The 13,481-nt window shown below is 41.1% G+C and overlaps 1 protein-coding gene across 2 annotated transcripts in view; it reads right to left on the reverse strand.

Annotated features, from left to right (window-relative positions):
- The window catches only part of nlk (nemo like kinase), a 104,437-nt gene that overhangs the window by 40,357 nt on the left and 50,599 nt on the right, over window positions 1-13,481 (reverse strand). For both annotated transcript variants that reach the window (XM_008122640.3, XM_003228817.4), the window contains exon 3: window positions 8,809-8,864. In XM_008122640.3, coding sequence (XP_008120847.1) covers window positions 8,809-8,864 — 56 coding nt within the window. The remainder of the gene's footprint in view (window positions 1-8,808; window positions 8,865-13,481) is intronic.

Below are 13,481 nucleotides of genomic sequence, written 5' to 3' on the forward strand. Positions count from 1 at the left end.
AAAAACTCTAAAATCAGGACAGGAAATAAAAAACAACACTCAGAAATCAGGGGAATTCCAGACAGGAAACAATCAGGGCCAGTTAACACCTCCCAACAAAGGATTCCCACAGGTCAGAATCAGCCAGGCTTTGAAACTGCAATGCTAATCAAGGTGGCCAACTGCAACATTCACATTTGCCTCAAACAGTCAAGAGATATTACCGAACATCCCAAAACAAACAATGCCTTCTTTTAATAACTGGGACACCGCTGGGTCCCCAAACTAATTTACAGTAGAGTCTCACTTATCCAAGCTAAACGGGCCAGCAGAACCTTGGATAAGCGAATATCTTGGATAATTTATTTATTTATTTATTTATTTACAGCATTTATATTCCGCCCTTCTCACCCCGAAGGGGACTCAGGGCGGATCACATTACACATATAGGCAAACATTCAATGCCTTTTAACATAGAACAAAGACAAACAAACATAGGCTCCGAGCAGGCCTTGAACTCATGACCTCCTGGTCAGAGTGATTCATTGCAGTTAATTGCAGCTGGCTTGCTCTCCCGCCTGCGCCACAGCCCGGGCTGTGTATATTGTATTACTTCATAATTATATTGTATTATGAAGTAATACAATATAATAAGAATACACTATTATAATTATATGTTTATATTACATGTAATATTACTAATATTATTGCAATATAGTGGCGTAGTACAATATAGTAATCTATAATGCTTATATTGTGCTATGCTAATAATATAATATATTGTATATACATAGAATATTGATATTATGAAGTAATACAATATAATAAGAATACACTATTATAATATAAGGAGGGATTAAGGAAAAGCCTATTAAACATCAAATTAGGTTATGATTTTACAAATTAAGCCCCAAAACATCATGTTATACAACAAATTTGACAGAAAACGTAGTTCAATACGCAGTAATGTTATGTTGTAATTACTGTATTTACGAATTTAGCACCAAAATATCACGATATATTGAAAACATTGACTACAAAAATGCCTTGGATAATCCAGAACCTTGGATAAGCGAGTCTTGGGTAAGCGAGACTCTACTGTATCGTTTAAATGCATAATTTCGAAAACACATATAAGGAAAGTTCATCCTGCAATACTTAGTATCCAGTCAACTGCCCAAAGTCTTTTCTTGTTATACGCCTCCAAGTCAAATCCATCTTATGGCAATCCAATTAATGGGTTTTCTTGACGAGATTTATTCAGAGGAGGTTTGCCATTGCCTTCCTCTGAGGCAGAGAGTGGCAGGCGACCTACACAAGGTCATCGAATGGGTTTCCAGGGCTGGTTTCTTGCAGTAATAAAACTATGATACTACTTCAGGTTGAGTTAGCCTTTTAAAAAAGTATTCAAAAGAACAGCGAAGAGAACAGCTTCGCTTTCCTTGCTAAGCTGTTGAGTCGCACTGAGTCCCTTGGGGAGATAGGGCGGTATATAAATAAAGTTTTATTACCGTATATACTCCAGTATAAGCTGACCCGAATATAAGTTGAGGCACCTAATTTTACCACAAAAAACCTAGGAAAACATTGACTCCAGTATAAGCCGAGAGCAGTAAATTTCAGAAATAAAAATAGATACCAATAAAATTACATTAATTGAGGCATCAGTAGGTTAAATGTTTTTGAATATTTACACAAAGCTCAAATTTAAGATAAGACTGTCCAACTCTGATCAAATCATTATTCTCATCTTCTTCAATGTAAACGTGCTTATGTATCCTTTTAATAATAATAATAATAGGGTAAAATAATACATGCAATAATAATAATAATAATAATAATAATAATAATTTTTTTTTCGTGTCAGGAGCAACCGGAGTTGCTTCTGGAGTGAGAGAATTGGACGTCTGCAAGGACGTTGCCCAGGGGGCGCCCGGATGTTTTGATGTTTTACCATCCTTGTGGGAGGCTTCTCTCATGTCCCCGCATGGAGCTGGTGTTGGGAATCACCCTGGACTACTCAAGTCTAGATGTACAGTAGAGTCTCACTTATCCAACATAAACGGGCCGGCAGAACGTTGGATAAGCGAATATGTTGGATAATAAGGAGGGTTTAAGGAAAAGCCTATTGAATGTCAAATTACATTATGGTTTTACAAATTAAGCACCAAAACATCCTGTTTGAAATACAAAACCCCTGGAAGCTGGGAACACACTAATATACTGTAGATTAATCATCTCTAGAATCCCATATTGAGCAGAGCAATGGCAACACTGGGAAACAAAAATTTGCTAAATATTTGATATTGGTCAACTGTCTCCAGAATCTCACCTGGAGCTGGGTGGTTCTGTGTTGGGAGGAGGGCTTGGCTTGTGCCTTCCAGCCTGGCAGAACGGGGCTGGGCTGGAGAGCCTCTGAAGGGAGGAGGGGGTCTCTTGTGTTTCTAGGGTGCTATGCCTCTAATGATTCTTGCTTGGGTTAAAAGAGGAGGAGGAGGAGGAAGACAGAAGTGCAAGTTGCTGCAAGGCTGACAGGGGTAAAAGAGGGAGAAGAGGGAGGAGGAGGAGGAAGAAGAGTGCGTGGGGGAGAAAAAGGAAGGAGAGAGAGAGGGGGGATCTGGAGCAAAATGTGTGTGTGTGTGCAGGAGGAAAGGGGGGTCCTCCGCCCACCCACCCAGGTAAGGAGATTACAGAAGGCAGCCAGCTGCTTTGGCTTCTCTCCCTCCCCATTCTTTCCTTCCAATCACGAGCCATTGATTTGGAAACAAGGCCGGTTTGGAGACACGAGGCTCTGCCTGCACCAAGAGAAAGAGGGAGGAGCCATGCGTTTCCTTTTTTCCCCCTCCTCCCTCCCTCCCTCGCATATAAATGGCCCCCCATGGGGTGATTCACCCCCCCTTCCCTCCCTTCCCTTCGGAGATGCGCTTTCCTCCTTCCAGTTTTTTCGAAAGGGAAAGAGCCACAGCTCTCACCTTGGATTGAGTGAAGGATGCAATGTTTCCAATTGGCCACTAGATGGCGTCGGATAATACGGAGTGTCGGATAAGCGGAAGTCGGATAAGTGAGACTCTACTGTAGTTAGATAGATGATAGAGTTAGATTGAGGGAATCCTTTCCCTGTTTCCAAAGCATGCCTAGACAGGCTTTACTGTGTTTCACTCTATCCTGTTTACGTCACATCCCTTACTTTGAAGTTAGTAGAAATGTGAATCTCTAGGGACACTAACTTCTCATTGGTCAGAATGTTTTATGGCCCCAATAAACTGGACCATGAGGCTGGAACCATTTTTTGATTCTCTCTCCTCCCTTTGTTCTTCTAGCTAACAAGAAGCATCTTGCTGTTTCTCCTGGCAATATGTAACTATTTAGATGTTTGTCATTTTTCCTTTCTTATTTTTCCTTAGAAACCAGTCTAGAGTAGACTAGACAGCTCCCAAGCCTTTCTATCTACAATGGAGTTCTTTTTACCTGAATAAATACTTTTTTGAACTTTTACTGAGACTCTGCAGTCCATTGCAATCCTAAATGGTCAAAGGCTTCTCTTGCTCACCTCGTGTAAGTAACTGCTGCATTTGAAAGCTTTGCTTTTGCTACTCTGCTGATTTTTGGTGGAATCTCCCCCAGAGAGAATTAAATTGAGTCTAACCGCTCAGAGATTACCACAACAGCTGGAGCTGATAGAGGGAGCTCATCGACGCTCTCCCCGGGTGGGATTCGAACCTGGCAGCCTTCAGGTCAGCAACCCAACCTTCAAGTCACAAGGCTTTTATCCCCTAGGCCACCGGAGGCTCCATAATAATAATAAATAAATAAATAAATAAATAAATACAGGAAAATAATACATGTAACCAGCTGCAATGAATCACTCTGACCAGGAGGTCATGAGTTCGAGGCCCGCTCGGAGCCTATGTTTGTCTTGTCTTTGTTCTATGTTAAAAGGCATTGAATGTTTGCCTATATGTGTAATGTGATCCGCCCTGAGTCCCCTTCGGGGTGAGAAGGGCAGAATATAAATGCTGTAAATAAATAAATAAATAAATAAAGCAAAATAATAAATGCAATAATAATAGTAAAATCAGAGTGAAATGATAAATGTATTATTATTAATAATAATAATAATAATAAAATAGAGTAAAATAAATGCAATAGTAGCAACAATAATAAAGAAAAAAATTAATGTAATGATACCAATAATAATAGAGAAAAATAATAAATGTACCATATATTCTTGAGTATAAGCTGACCCAAATATAAGCCAACCAGGAACCTCGCCCAAGTATAAGCCGAGGGGGGCTTTTTCAGTTTTTAAAAAAGGGCTGAAAAACTAGGCTTATACTCGAGTATATACAGTATATTATTCTTATAAGGACAACAGTTTTATCAATGGCCTTTTGTATTTTCCCAAACGCGACAGAAAGGAAGAGCCACTGTGCCATGCTTGACTCAAGAAACAAGATCCCTTGATCACTTATACAGACTAAGATGTTGTGAATTAAAACAGGCATCTCTCCTCCACTAAACATGTAAATTTAAGAAATAGGCCTTTCCAATTATCTAAATTGTATTGTTCTGGGCATGGCCCCATGTAAGCCGCCCCGAGTCCCCGTTGGGGAGATGGTGGCTGGGTATAAATAAAGATTATTATTATTATTATTATTATTATTATTATTATTATTATTATTATTAAACTGACATGCGTGAACCATAGCATTGCTCAGCACCCAAGCGCCTGCCTTTAGAAGAGCAAAAACAAACTTTTCAGCATAGGAAGGCTTTCTGTATTGTGCTCCAACTGGTTGGCAGATCAATAATGTAGAAAACATAAAGGCATGAACATGCTAGGATCGCTATGAAATATATTACTTCCACCCATCTATTTTTCCACTAAAAAAACTCCAAACTTGTCCGACACGTGTGCTTTTCTGACAACACAGGGAACTCCTTATTTGTGTGTCTGGAGCAGGGATGGACAACTGGGAATTCATAGGTCACACTTTCCCTACAAGTCAAAGAAAAAGGGTCAGAAGGCAAAAATCAACTGGCTTCAATAAAGGAGGGCAATCAGTGCTCATCCCCAGAAGCCTTCCTGCACTCAACATCTTTGGCAAACTCTTTCTTCTTTCAACTAATGGTATTCCAGCACCTTCAACATATCAGAGATGCTACAAAAAGTGAAAATAATCTACCTAACTAGACTAGAAGTGGGGCAAAATGTGCTCAATGGCCATAACGTGGCTCCAAGGGATTTTAGAGGATCCTCAGAGGTAAAGAAATGTTCCAACCACCCCCACAACTCTGTGGATTGTGGAGGTAATCTCTGTGGGGATTTGTAAAAGGCATCATGATGTTATGGGTTGACTGGAAAGGCATGTGTCAGCAGCTGATTGGCTGAGCATGCCAGGAATCAGAATTCTGATTGGATACTGTCTTTGGCTTGCTGCTGAGAGAAATGGTTTTAACTGCCATTCTCATCTCAGAAAGTGAAGAGAGTGCTGACTGGAAACAGTCAGGGAAGGAAATGACTGCCAACCTCTTTGAAGCCTGATTATTTCTAAGGCAAATGAGGCAAATTTAAAGACTGTTTAAAAGGACTGTTTATTCTCTCTGTTCTCTGTAAGAATTCAGAGACTGCTGTATATATTGTTGCCCTGTTTGCGCTTTTGAACTAAAGTAAAGTTACTGTTACAGTAAGTAAAGGTAAAGGTTTCCCCTGACGTTAAGTCCAGTCAAGTCTAATCTTGGACATGCTTAAAATTTTATATAATGTGATTTTATTTTGTAATGGTATCTGTTTTATATGAATTGTTGTTTTGTAGATTGTTTTATATGAATTGTTGTTTTTACATTGTTTTTAGGCATTGAATTTTTGCCTATTTACTGTAAGCCGCTTTGAGTCCCCTCGGGGAGAAAGGCGGGGTAAAAGTGATGTAATTAAATAAATAAATAAATGTCTGACTCTGGGGGTTGGTGCTCATCTCCATTTCTAGGCCAAAGAGCCGGCGTTGTCCGTAGACAACTCCAAGGTCATGTTGCCAGCATCACTGCATGGAGCGCTGTTACCTTCCCGCCGGAGCGGTACCTATTGATCTACTCACATTGGCATGTTTTCGAACTGCTAGGTTGGCAGAAGCTGGAGCTAACAGCGGGCCCTCACTCTGCTCCCGGGATTTGAACCTGCAACCTTTCGGTCCACAAGTTCAGCAGCTCAGTGCTTTAACACACTTCGCCAAAGGGGCTCCTACTTTTACAGTAGAGTCTCACTTATCCAACCCTCTGGATAATCCATGCCATTTTTGTAGTCAATGTTTTCAATATATCGTAATATTTTGGTGCTAAATTCGTAAATACAGTAATTACAACATAACATTACTGCATATTGAACTACTTTTTCTGTCAAATTTGTTGTATAACATGACGTTTTGGGGCTTAATTTGTAAAATCATAACCTAATTTGATGTTTAATAGGCTTTTCCTTAATCCCTCCTTATTATCCAAGATATTCGCTTGTCCAAGGTTCTGCTGGCCCGTTTAGCTTGGATAAGTGAGACTCTACTATACTTGTTACACAAACCTGAGTGACACTTTATCATATTGCAGAGTATACTCTGATTCAGAAACAGTGGTAAGGCTTCTATTTATTTATATCTACAACCCCCAACAATCTCTACAACGTTTGCAGGATTTCCCCTGGAAGAGTTTCTAAGCCAGCATGCCCGCATGATATTTGATGATCAGCATCCTCCTGGTCTCCTGTGCAGACACCTCAAGCTCAATACTACACTAAAAAAAATGGAACATGGCTTTCTGAACACCCTGCAGGTGAACATTATACGACTGAAGATGCTGCTTAGAAGAGTAAATGCGATTTATTAAATTTATCATGATATTGTCTTCTTGTGTTGGAGTAGTGATTAGAAGTCCACTGAATACCTTTTAAAGCTTAAGCATGAGGCTTTTGCCACCAATTTGGCGTCCATAATGTGGCAAATACGGTAAAATCTGTCCAATCTGTTTGAAAGAATTCTATCCAGAAATCTACTGTGTGACTTTCCCCCCAGATGAAATGGTAGCAAAGCCTTTTCTGAGTTTTACAGCAATTATCTTTTTATCTGCTCTAATGTTTTAAGTTAGCTCTAAATATAGAAATAGATTAGCTGGATGAGTCTAGGCAGACTGTGGCCTTTAAGATCTTTAGTTCTGTAAGCTGGTAAACTCCCTGAAGAGGCACAAAACAATTCTTATTTTGAACCACTGTCCTTGGCTCAGTGGGTTCCACTTACATTCTCCTTGAAACTGACAATATATGTGTGTGTGTGGGTGTATGTATGTGTTATCAAGCAAGTTCAAACTTGGTGAAAGACACAACAATAACAAGAATTAGGAGATTCCAGGAAATGTTGCATTACTAACTTATTTCTAAACACAGAATGACAAAATAGAAAGTCTAGCCAGAACAGGGGAGCAGAATTTGTTAATTATATATTCTCAGATATTGAACGATGTGAGCTCGAGGCTCTAAGGTTCAAATTGAAGCATGGAGCCATTTAATGATGGAGATCAAGAAGCCTCTGATGTAGTCGTAATGTCAACCAAAAACACTATGTGTATATGTGTGTGTATGTATATGTATATGAGTTTGTATACATACACACACACACACACACACACACACACAAATAAATAAATAAAAGATTTAGAGCCAAACAGGGTCTGATTGCTAACTTAAATCTCTCTTTTTAAAAAAAAACAGACCGAACAGTAGGTATGTCTGTGAGAACGGACTCCATTTAGTATCTCGATACCAGAGAAACAGTAAGGCAGTTTTCTTGTGAAATTTTCCTGCACTCCCAGACCAAAAACCACCTGTCCTTGAGAACCAAAAACAGAACTGATTTGCACTTCAAAAATATCTAACGGAATAAGGAAAACGCTTTTGTGCCTTTTTCTGTACTTTGTTAAACTCCCTTAAAACAGATATACGAGGGTTGAATGAAAAGTAAAGCATTCACCTTCGTAACTCCTCAACAGATGGCAGTCCTGGTATGTGGCAGGTACGGGCTTGTTCAGTAGAATCTCCTTTACAGTTCCATTTGTGTTGTTAAAGTGCGAAGTATGGAACCCTGCGCAGACGGTCGGTCAATGCGACTTAAGCAACGTGCAGTCACTGAACAAGGCAGTACCTGCCGCATACCAGTACTGCCATCTATTGAGGAGTTACGAAGGTGGAGGCATTACTTTTCATTCAACCCTCATACTATGTCAAAAAGAAACTGAACCCACACAAAACACACATATTCCAAGACATGTCAGTAAAAAGCCTCTTACTATTCAAGAATGTTGAACTCTGTGAATTTTTCGCACATTACCAATTCATACAGATGCCACTCTTTCTCTAAAGACTTTGCCCACAAGCTTACATATATGATTTAAATTTTCTACCAATTAGTCAGTCACACTGCTTCTTTCTGCCACAAAAATATCCATAGTAAGTAATTGACAGTTATGACAAGTTGATGTCTACCTACCATCCTTGCTTGGGGATCACAAATTCAAACCAGGGGGACAATTTAGGCTATTCAATGCTAATCAAGCTGGCCAGCTGCAACATTCACACTTGCCCCAGGCAGACAAGAGCTTTCTCCCACCCTGAACATTCTCACAGGTATATAAACCCCACTTGCCTAGTTTCCAACCGACTCGCAACCTCTGATGATGCCTGTCATAGCTGTGGGCGAAACATCAGGAGAGAATGCTTCTGGAACATGGCCATACAGCTCAGAAAACTCACAGCAACCCAATTTAGGATTGTTGATTCAATGTGTAGGATACATTTCTTCAAAGTAGTCAATGTGTGGTGGCTGAAGAATGTCAAGAGCAGAGAGTACCTAGGAAAGAAAAGGAAAGCAGACGTGATTACCCCAATAATCTTTACTTTCAAACAACTGTAAAACCAAAGACGGTGCACTCTGAAATTACACTTGTGGATCCAACGAGGTGATCTATAAAAGCTACAGTATTAATTATAAGCAGGCATTTTGAATCAGTAAAAGCATGGAAGAAATCAGTTATCAAAGGGGACGAACAGAAAACAGACAGCCTGCTTCGGATCATCACTGTTAATATTCAGACATGTTTGAATCTGTCAGGACACTCAGTGAACTTTTTCCTATAGTAAGTAAATGACATGTACAGTAGAATCCTGCTTATCCGACTTCCGCTTATCCGACACACAGTATTATCCGATGCTCGCTCACTCACTCATCAGACCAGGTCCTGGTTCTTCCACCACTGCTGCTGTAGCTGCTGGGGCCCGGCTTGGTGAGTGAGTGAGCGAGCGAGGGAGGGCAGGCAGGTGAGCGAAGGAGGGCGGAAAGGCCCTCCCTCCATCGCTCGTTCACTCACTCACCAGGCCAGGTCCTGGTGTTGCCACTGTCAGACCCGGCCCGGTGAATGAGTGAGCAAGGGAGGGAGGACAGGCAGGTGAGCGAAGGAGGGCGGAAAGGCCCTCTCTCCATTGCTCGCTCACTCACTCACCAGGCCGGGTCCTGGTATTGCCACTGTCGGACCCGGCCCGGTGAGTGAGCGAGCAAGGGAGGGAGGACAGGCAGGTGAGCGAAGGAGAGCGGAAAGGCCCTCCCTCCATCGCTCGTTCACTCACTCACCAGGCCAGGTCCTGGTGTTGCCACTGTCGGACCCGGCCCGGTGAGTGAGTGAGTGAGTGAGGGAGGGCAGGCGAGCAAAGGAGAGCGGCAAAGGCCCTCCCTCCCTCGTTCACTCACTTACTCACCAGGCTGGGTCCTGGTGCTGCCGCCGTCGCTGCCAGGACCCAAACTGGTGAGTGAACGAGGGAGAGTGGGCAAGCGAAGGAGGGTGGCAAGTAAATAAATAAATAAATAAATAAATAATACTTTATTTTTCTATCCTGCCACCAGCTGCCTGAAGGGACTCAGGGGGGCTAACATGGGGCCGAGCCCAATTCAGAAACAAATACGAGGGTTATCCAAAAAGGAGATTATGTTTTGGAATTAAAAATGAACCTCAACCAGCCGCAGCTGCGATCCAGGATGAGCGCGGGGGAAAGTTGAGCGCAGGGATTTTGCTGTTTTATGGGGACGCCCGGCCCCACATGGCGGGTCGCACACGCCACAAGTTCTGGAGTCTTCTGGGTGGGAGTTGTTTCCTCACCCGCCGTGCAAAATCCCTGAGCTTAACTTTCCCCCACGGTCATCCTGGATCGCAGCTGCGGGAAGGGGTGACCGGCTGGTTGAGGACGCAAGCGGCAGAGTTTTGTGGGGAAAGAGTTGCCAAGCTCATTCCTCGCTATGATAAGTGCCTAGATTTGAATGGCGAGAAAGTTGAGAAGTGGTATTTGGGTGTGGCTTTCAACTGCATATGGTAAATGTTTTCTCCTATACTTTGTTCATTTTTAATTCCAAAATGTAATCTACTTTCTGGATAACCCTCGTATAACAATTTAAAACACGTATCAATAACTAAAAACAATGGTACAAAAATCAAGTAAAATAATCGGTTAAAACATAACATACAATAAAACAGGGGTCCCCAAACTTTTTAAACAGGGGGCCAGTTCATGATCCTTCGGACCGTTGGAGGGCCGGACTATAGTTGGCCACCAAGCAATAATAATGAATAATAACAACAACAATAATAATAAAAACAAGGGTTGGAAAAGACCCTTTGGGCCATTGAGTCCAACCCCCTTCTGCCTTTGTGCACCAAAAGCACAAGCAAAGCACCCCTGACAGATGGCCTCCCAGCCTCAATGTTAATAATAATAATAATAATAATAATAATAATAATAATAATAATAATAATAATAATAAAGGATTGGAAGACGACCCCTTGGGCCATTTAGTCCAACCCCCTTCTGCCTTTGTGCACCAAAAGCACAAGCAAAGCATCCCTGACAGATGGCCTCCCAGCCTCAATGTTAATAATAATAATAATAATAATAATAATAATAATAATAATAATAATAAAGAGGGTTAGAAGATGACCCCTTGGGCCATTTAGTTCAACCCCCTTCTGCCTTTGTGCACCAAAAGCACAAGCAAAGCATCCCTGACAGATGGCTGCCCAGCCTCAATGTAAATAATAATAATAATAATAATAATAATAATAATAATAATAATAATAATAAGGGTTGTAAGAGAAGAAGATACCCCTTGGGTCATTTAGCCCAACCCCTTCTGCCCTTGTGCCGTGGGGGCCGGATAAATGGCTTTGATGGGCCGCATCCAGCCCCCGGGCCTTAGTTTGGGGACTTCTGCAATAAAACATAAAATGACCAAGCAAAATGAGGTAATGATACAAACATCAACCACTATGGATAAAAAGGGGTTGAGCATAAGAAAATACACAATTTCAAGGGCTTTTGATAAAGTGCATGGACAAATGTTAGAGAGTCAGCTGGGATAATGCAGGGTAGGATAAATAGGAAGGAAATAAAGTGCTAGGAAGTAATGTATCAGTGAAAGGTCCTCCCTCCCCTGCTCACTCAATCACTCACTCACTCACTCACTCACCAGGCTGGGTCCCGGCAGTGACGGCAGTAGCACCAGGACCCGGCCTGTTGAGTGAGTGAGTGAGTGAGTGAGAGCGAAGGAGCAGCGAAGGAGCAGCGGGGACATAAGCTTCCTCCTCTAACTGATGGCCATCTATGGTGGTCATGCAAAACAAACAAACAAACAAACAAACAAACAAAAAAACAGCAGATTTTTGGAAAAAGATCCATGCCTAATGCCAAAAAATTCTTAAAAAATCTTTCCCTATGAAACCGGAATATTACCTATTGGGCATATTTGATTTGGGATTATTTGCAGATCGAAATTTGGACAAAATATTTACTTTTTTGACAACAGCAGCGAGAATAGTCTTTGCCAAAAGATGGAAGCTGGACACTACTTCTGAAGTGAAGGATTGGATCATCAAGATCATGGATTTAAAAGATATGGATAAGTTAACATTCCTATTGAAAGAAAATTGTGGCAGTGGATTGAAACAGACTGGTCATTATTAGATAACTATCTTAAGAAATATTAAAGATGTAAGGGGGAAAGGACTTATACTTGCTATTATAATGACTTTAATAAAATGTTGTTTCACAGGAGGAGTAAGAGCTGAAGTCATCGAACACCCCCTCTCTTTTTTTCCCCCCTCTTTTTCTCTACTATTGTATTTCATACTTTCCTATACATTTATTGTTCCCCCACTTTCATGTAATATAACGGTTTTTGTTGTTTTTTCTTTATTTATGTCTTCTTGCTTCTTTTTTCTTTTTTCCTACTTTACTATATTTTATATTGTTCCCCCACATTTTAATGTATTGTATAATATTTTTCTTGTTTAATAAAATTAGATACAAAAAAGAAAAAGCATGTCCTCCTCTCTCACACACCAAGGCAGTATCATTTTTACATTAAGACTTGCCGTCTTGCAGTATTTATGAAGTACCTGTATTTATAGTATCCTAACTGACCAAGCAGCAAAATGGTGCAGGATTGATTCATTCATGCTCTGCTTTTTATTTTAAAAAAGGCTCCACGCAAAATAACCTTCAAGCCAATAAACGATCTGAAAAATAAGCAACTGCCAAGGGGAAACGATCAAGGCTATAATTCTAGCACAGGTTGCGCTGGTTGCGCTGGAATCAGTGACGCTCGCTTCCAAGTGAAATAGGTTTAATGCCTTCTGCCTTCAGAGACAAAAGCACGTTCAGATGAAATAACAAGATAAATAAGAAATAATCTGATGAACCATGAGGGAGGCGGTGGCAGAACATTAGGTTGATTTGTGTGCAAGAGAAATGCCTAGTCATATGAACACTGAATTTCCATAGCTATGACTGCTGATGCCTTTATTTCCAAAGGTCGCAGGCCACATGATGCAGCTGGATGTTCGCTGAGTTGTAACTGGATGGAGACATACGGCAAAGAATTGCAAAACCAACATTTCCAGCAAATGAAGGGCCTCAAACAGTTCCTTTGCTATGTTCGGTATGTCTAAAAGCTCCATTATTAGATCCACAGTCTAGGTATGCTCTGAACTTCTTGGGTAACATCTTCCCGCTACAGTTGTGTAACGGTTCCTTCCTCTTTGCAGTAAATTAAAATGTTGAGGTTTGTGTTTCCCTTGTTAAGGTGACTTCTGAGTATAGTATAGTTCTGGAGCATCACATTCCCCTTTTGAGATAGCCACCAAGAAGCCTTTCCATGTTATCCTCTCTCTTTTTTAACAGACTACAATCTGGGATTCAGTGATGTTGCATGCCGTCTAGTCATTTCTGACTTATAGCAATCCTATAGTGAAGCTATTCAAGGGTTTTCGGAAGAGTATGTGACTTGTCCAAGGTTTCCCAGTGGGTTTCATGGAGCCTAGTCTCCATAGTCTAACACTCAAACCACTATACAGTACAGATCTGTTGGAAACTTGCTTTGCATTGAAAAGCTTTGCAGTTTCAAAGCCTGTCTGCTTCCTGCATG

This window comes from Anolis carolinensis, unplaced genomic scaffold (genome assembly GCF_035594765.1).
Source record: "Anolis carolinensis isolate JA03-04 unplaced genomic scaffold, rAnoCar3.1.pri scaffold_7, whole genome shotgun sequence".
Taxonomy (NCBI): Eukaryota; Metazoa; Chordata; class Lepidosauria; order Squamata; family Dactyloidae; genus Anolis; species Anolis carolinensis.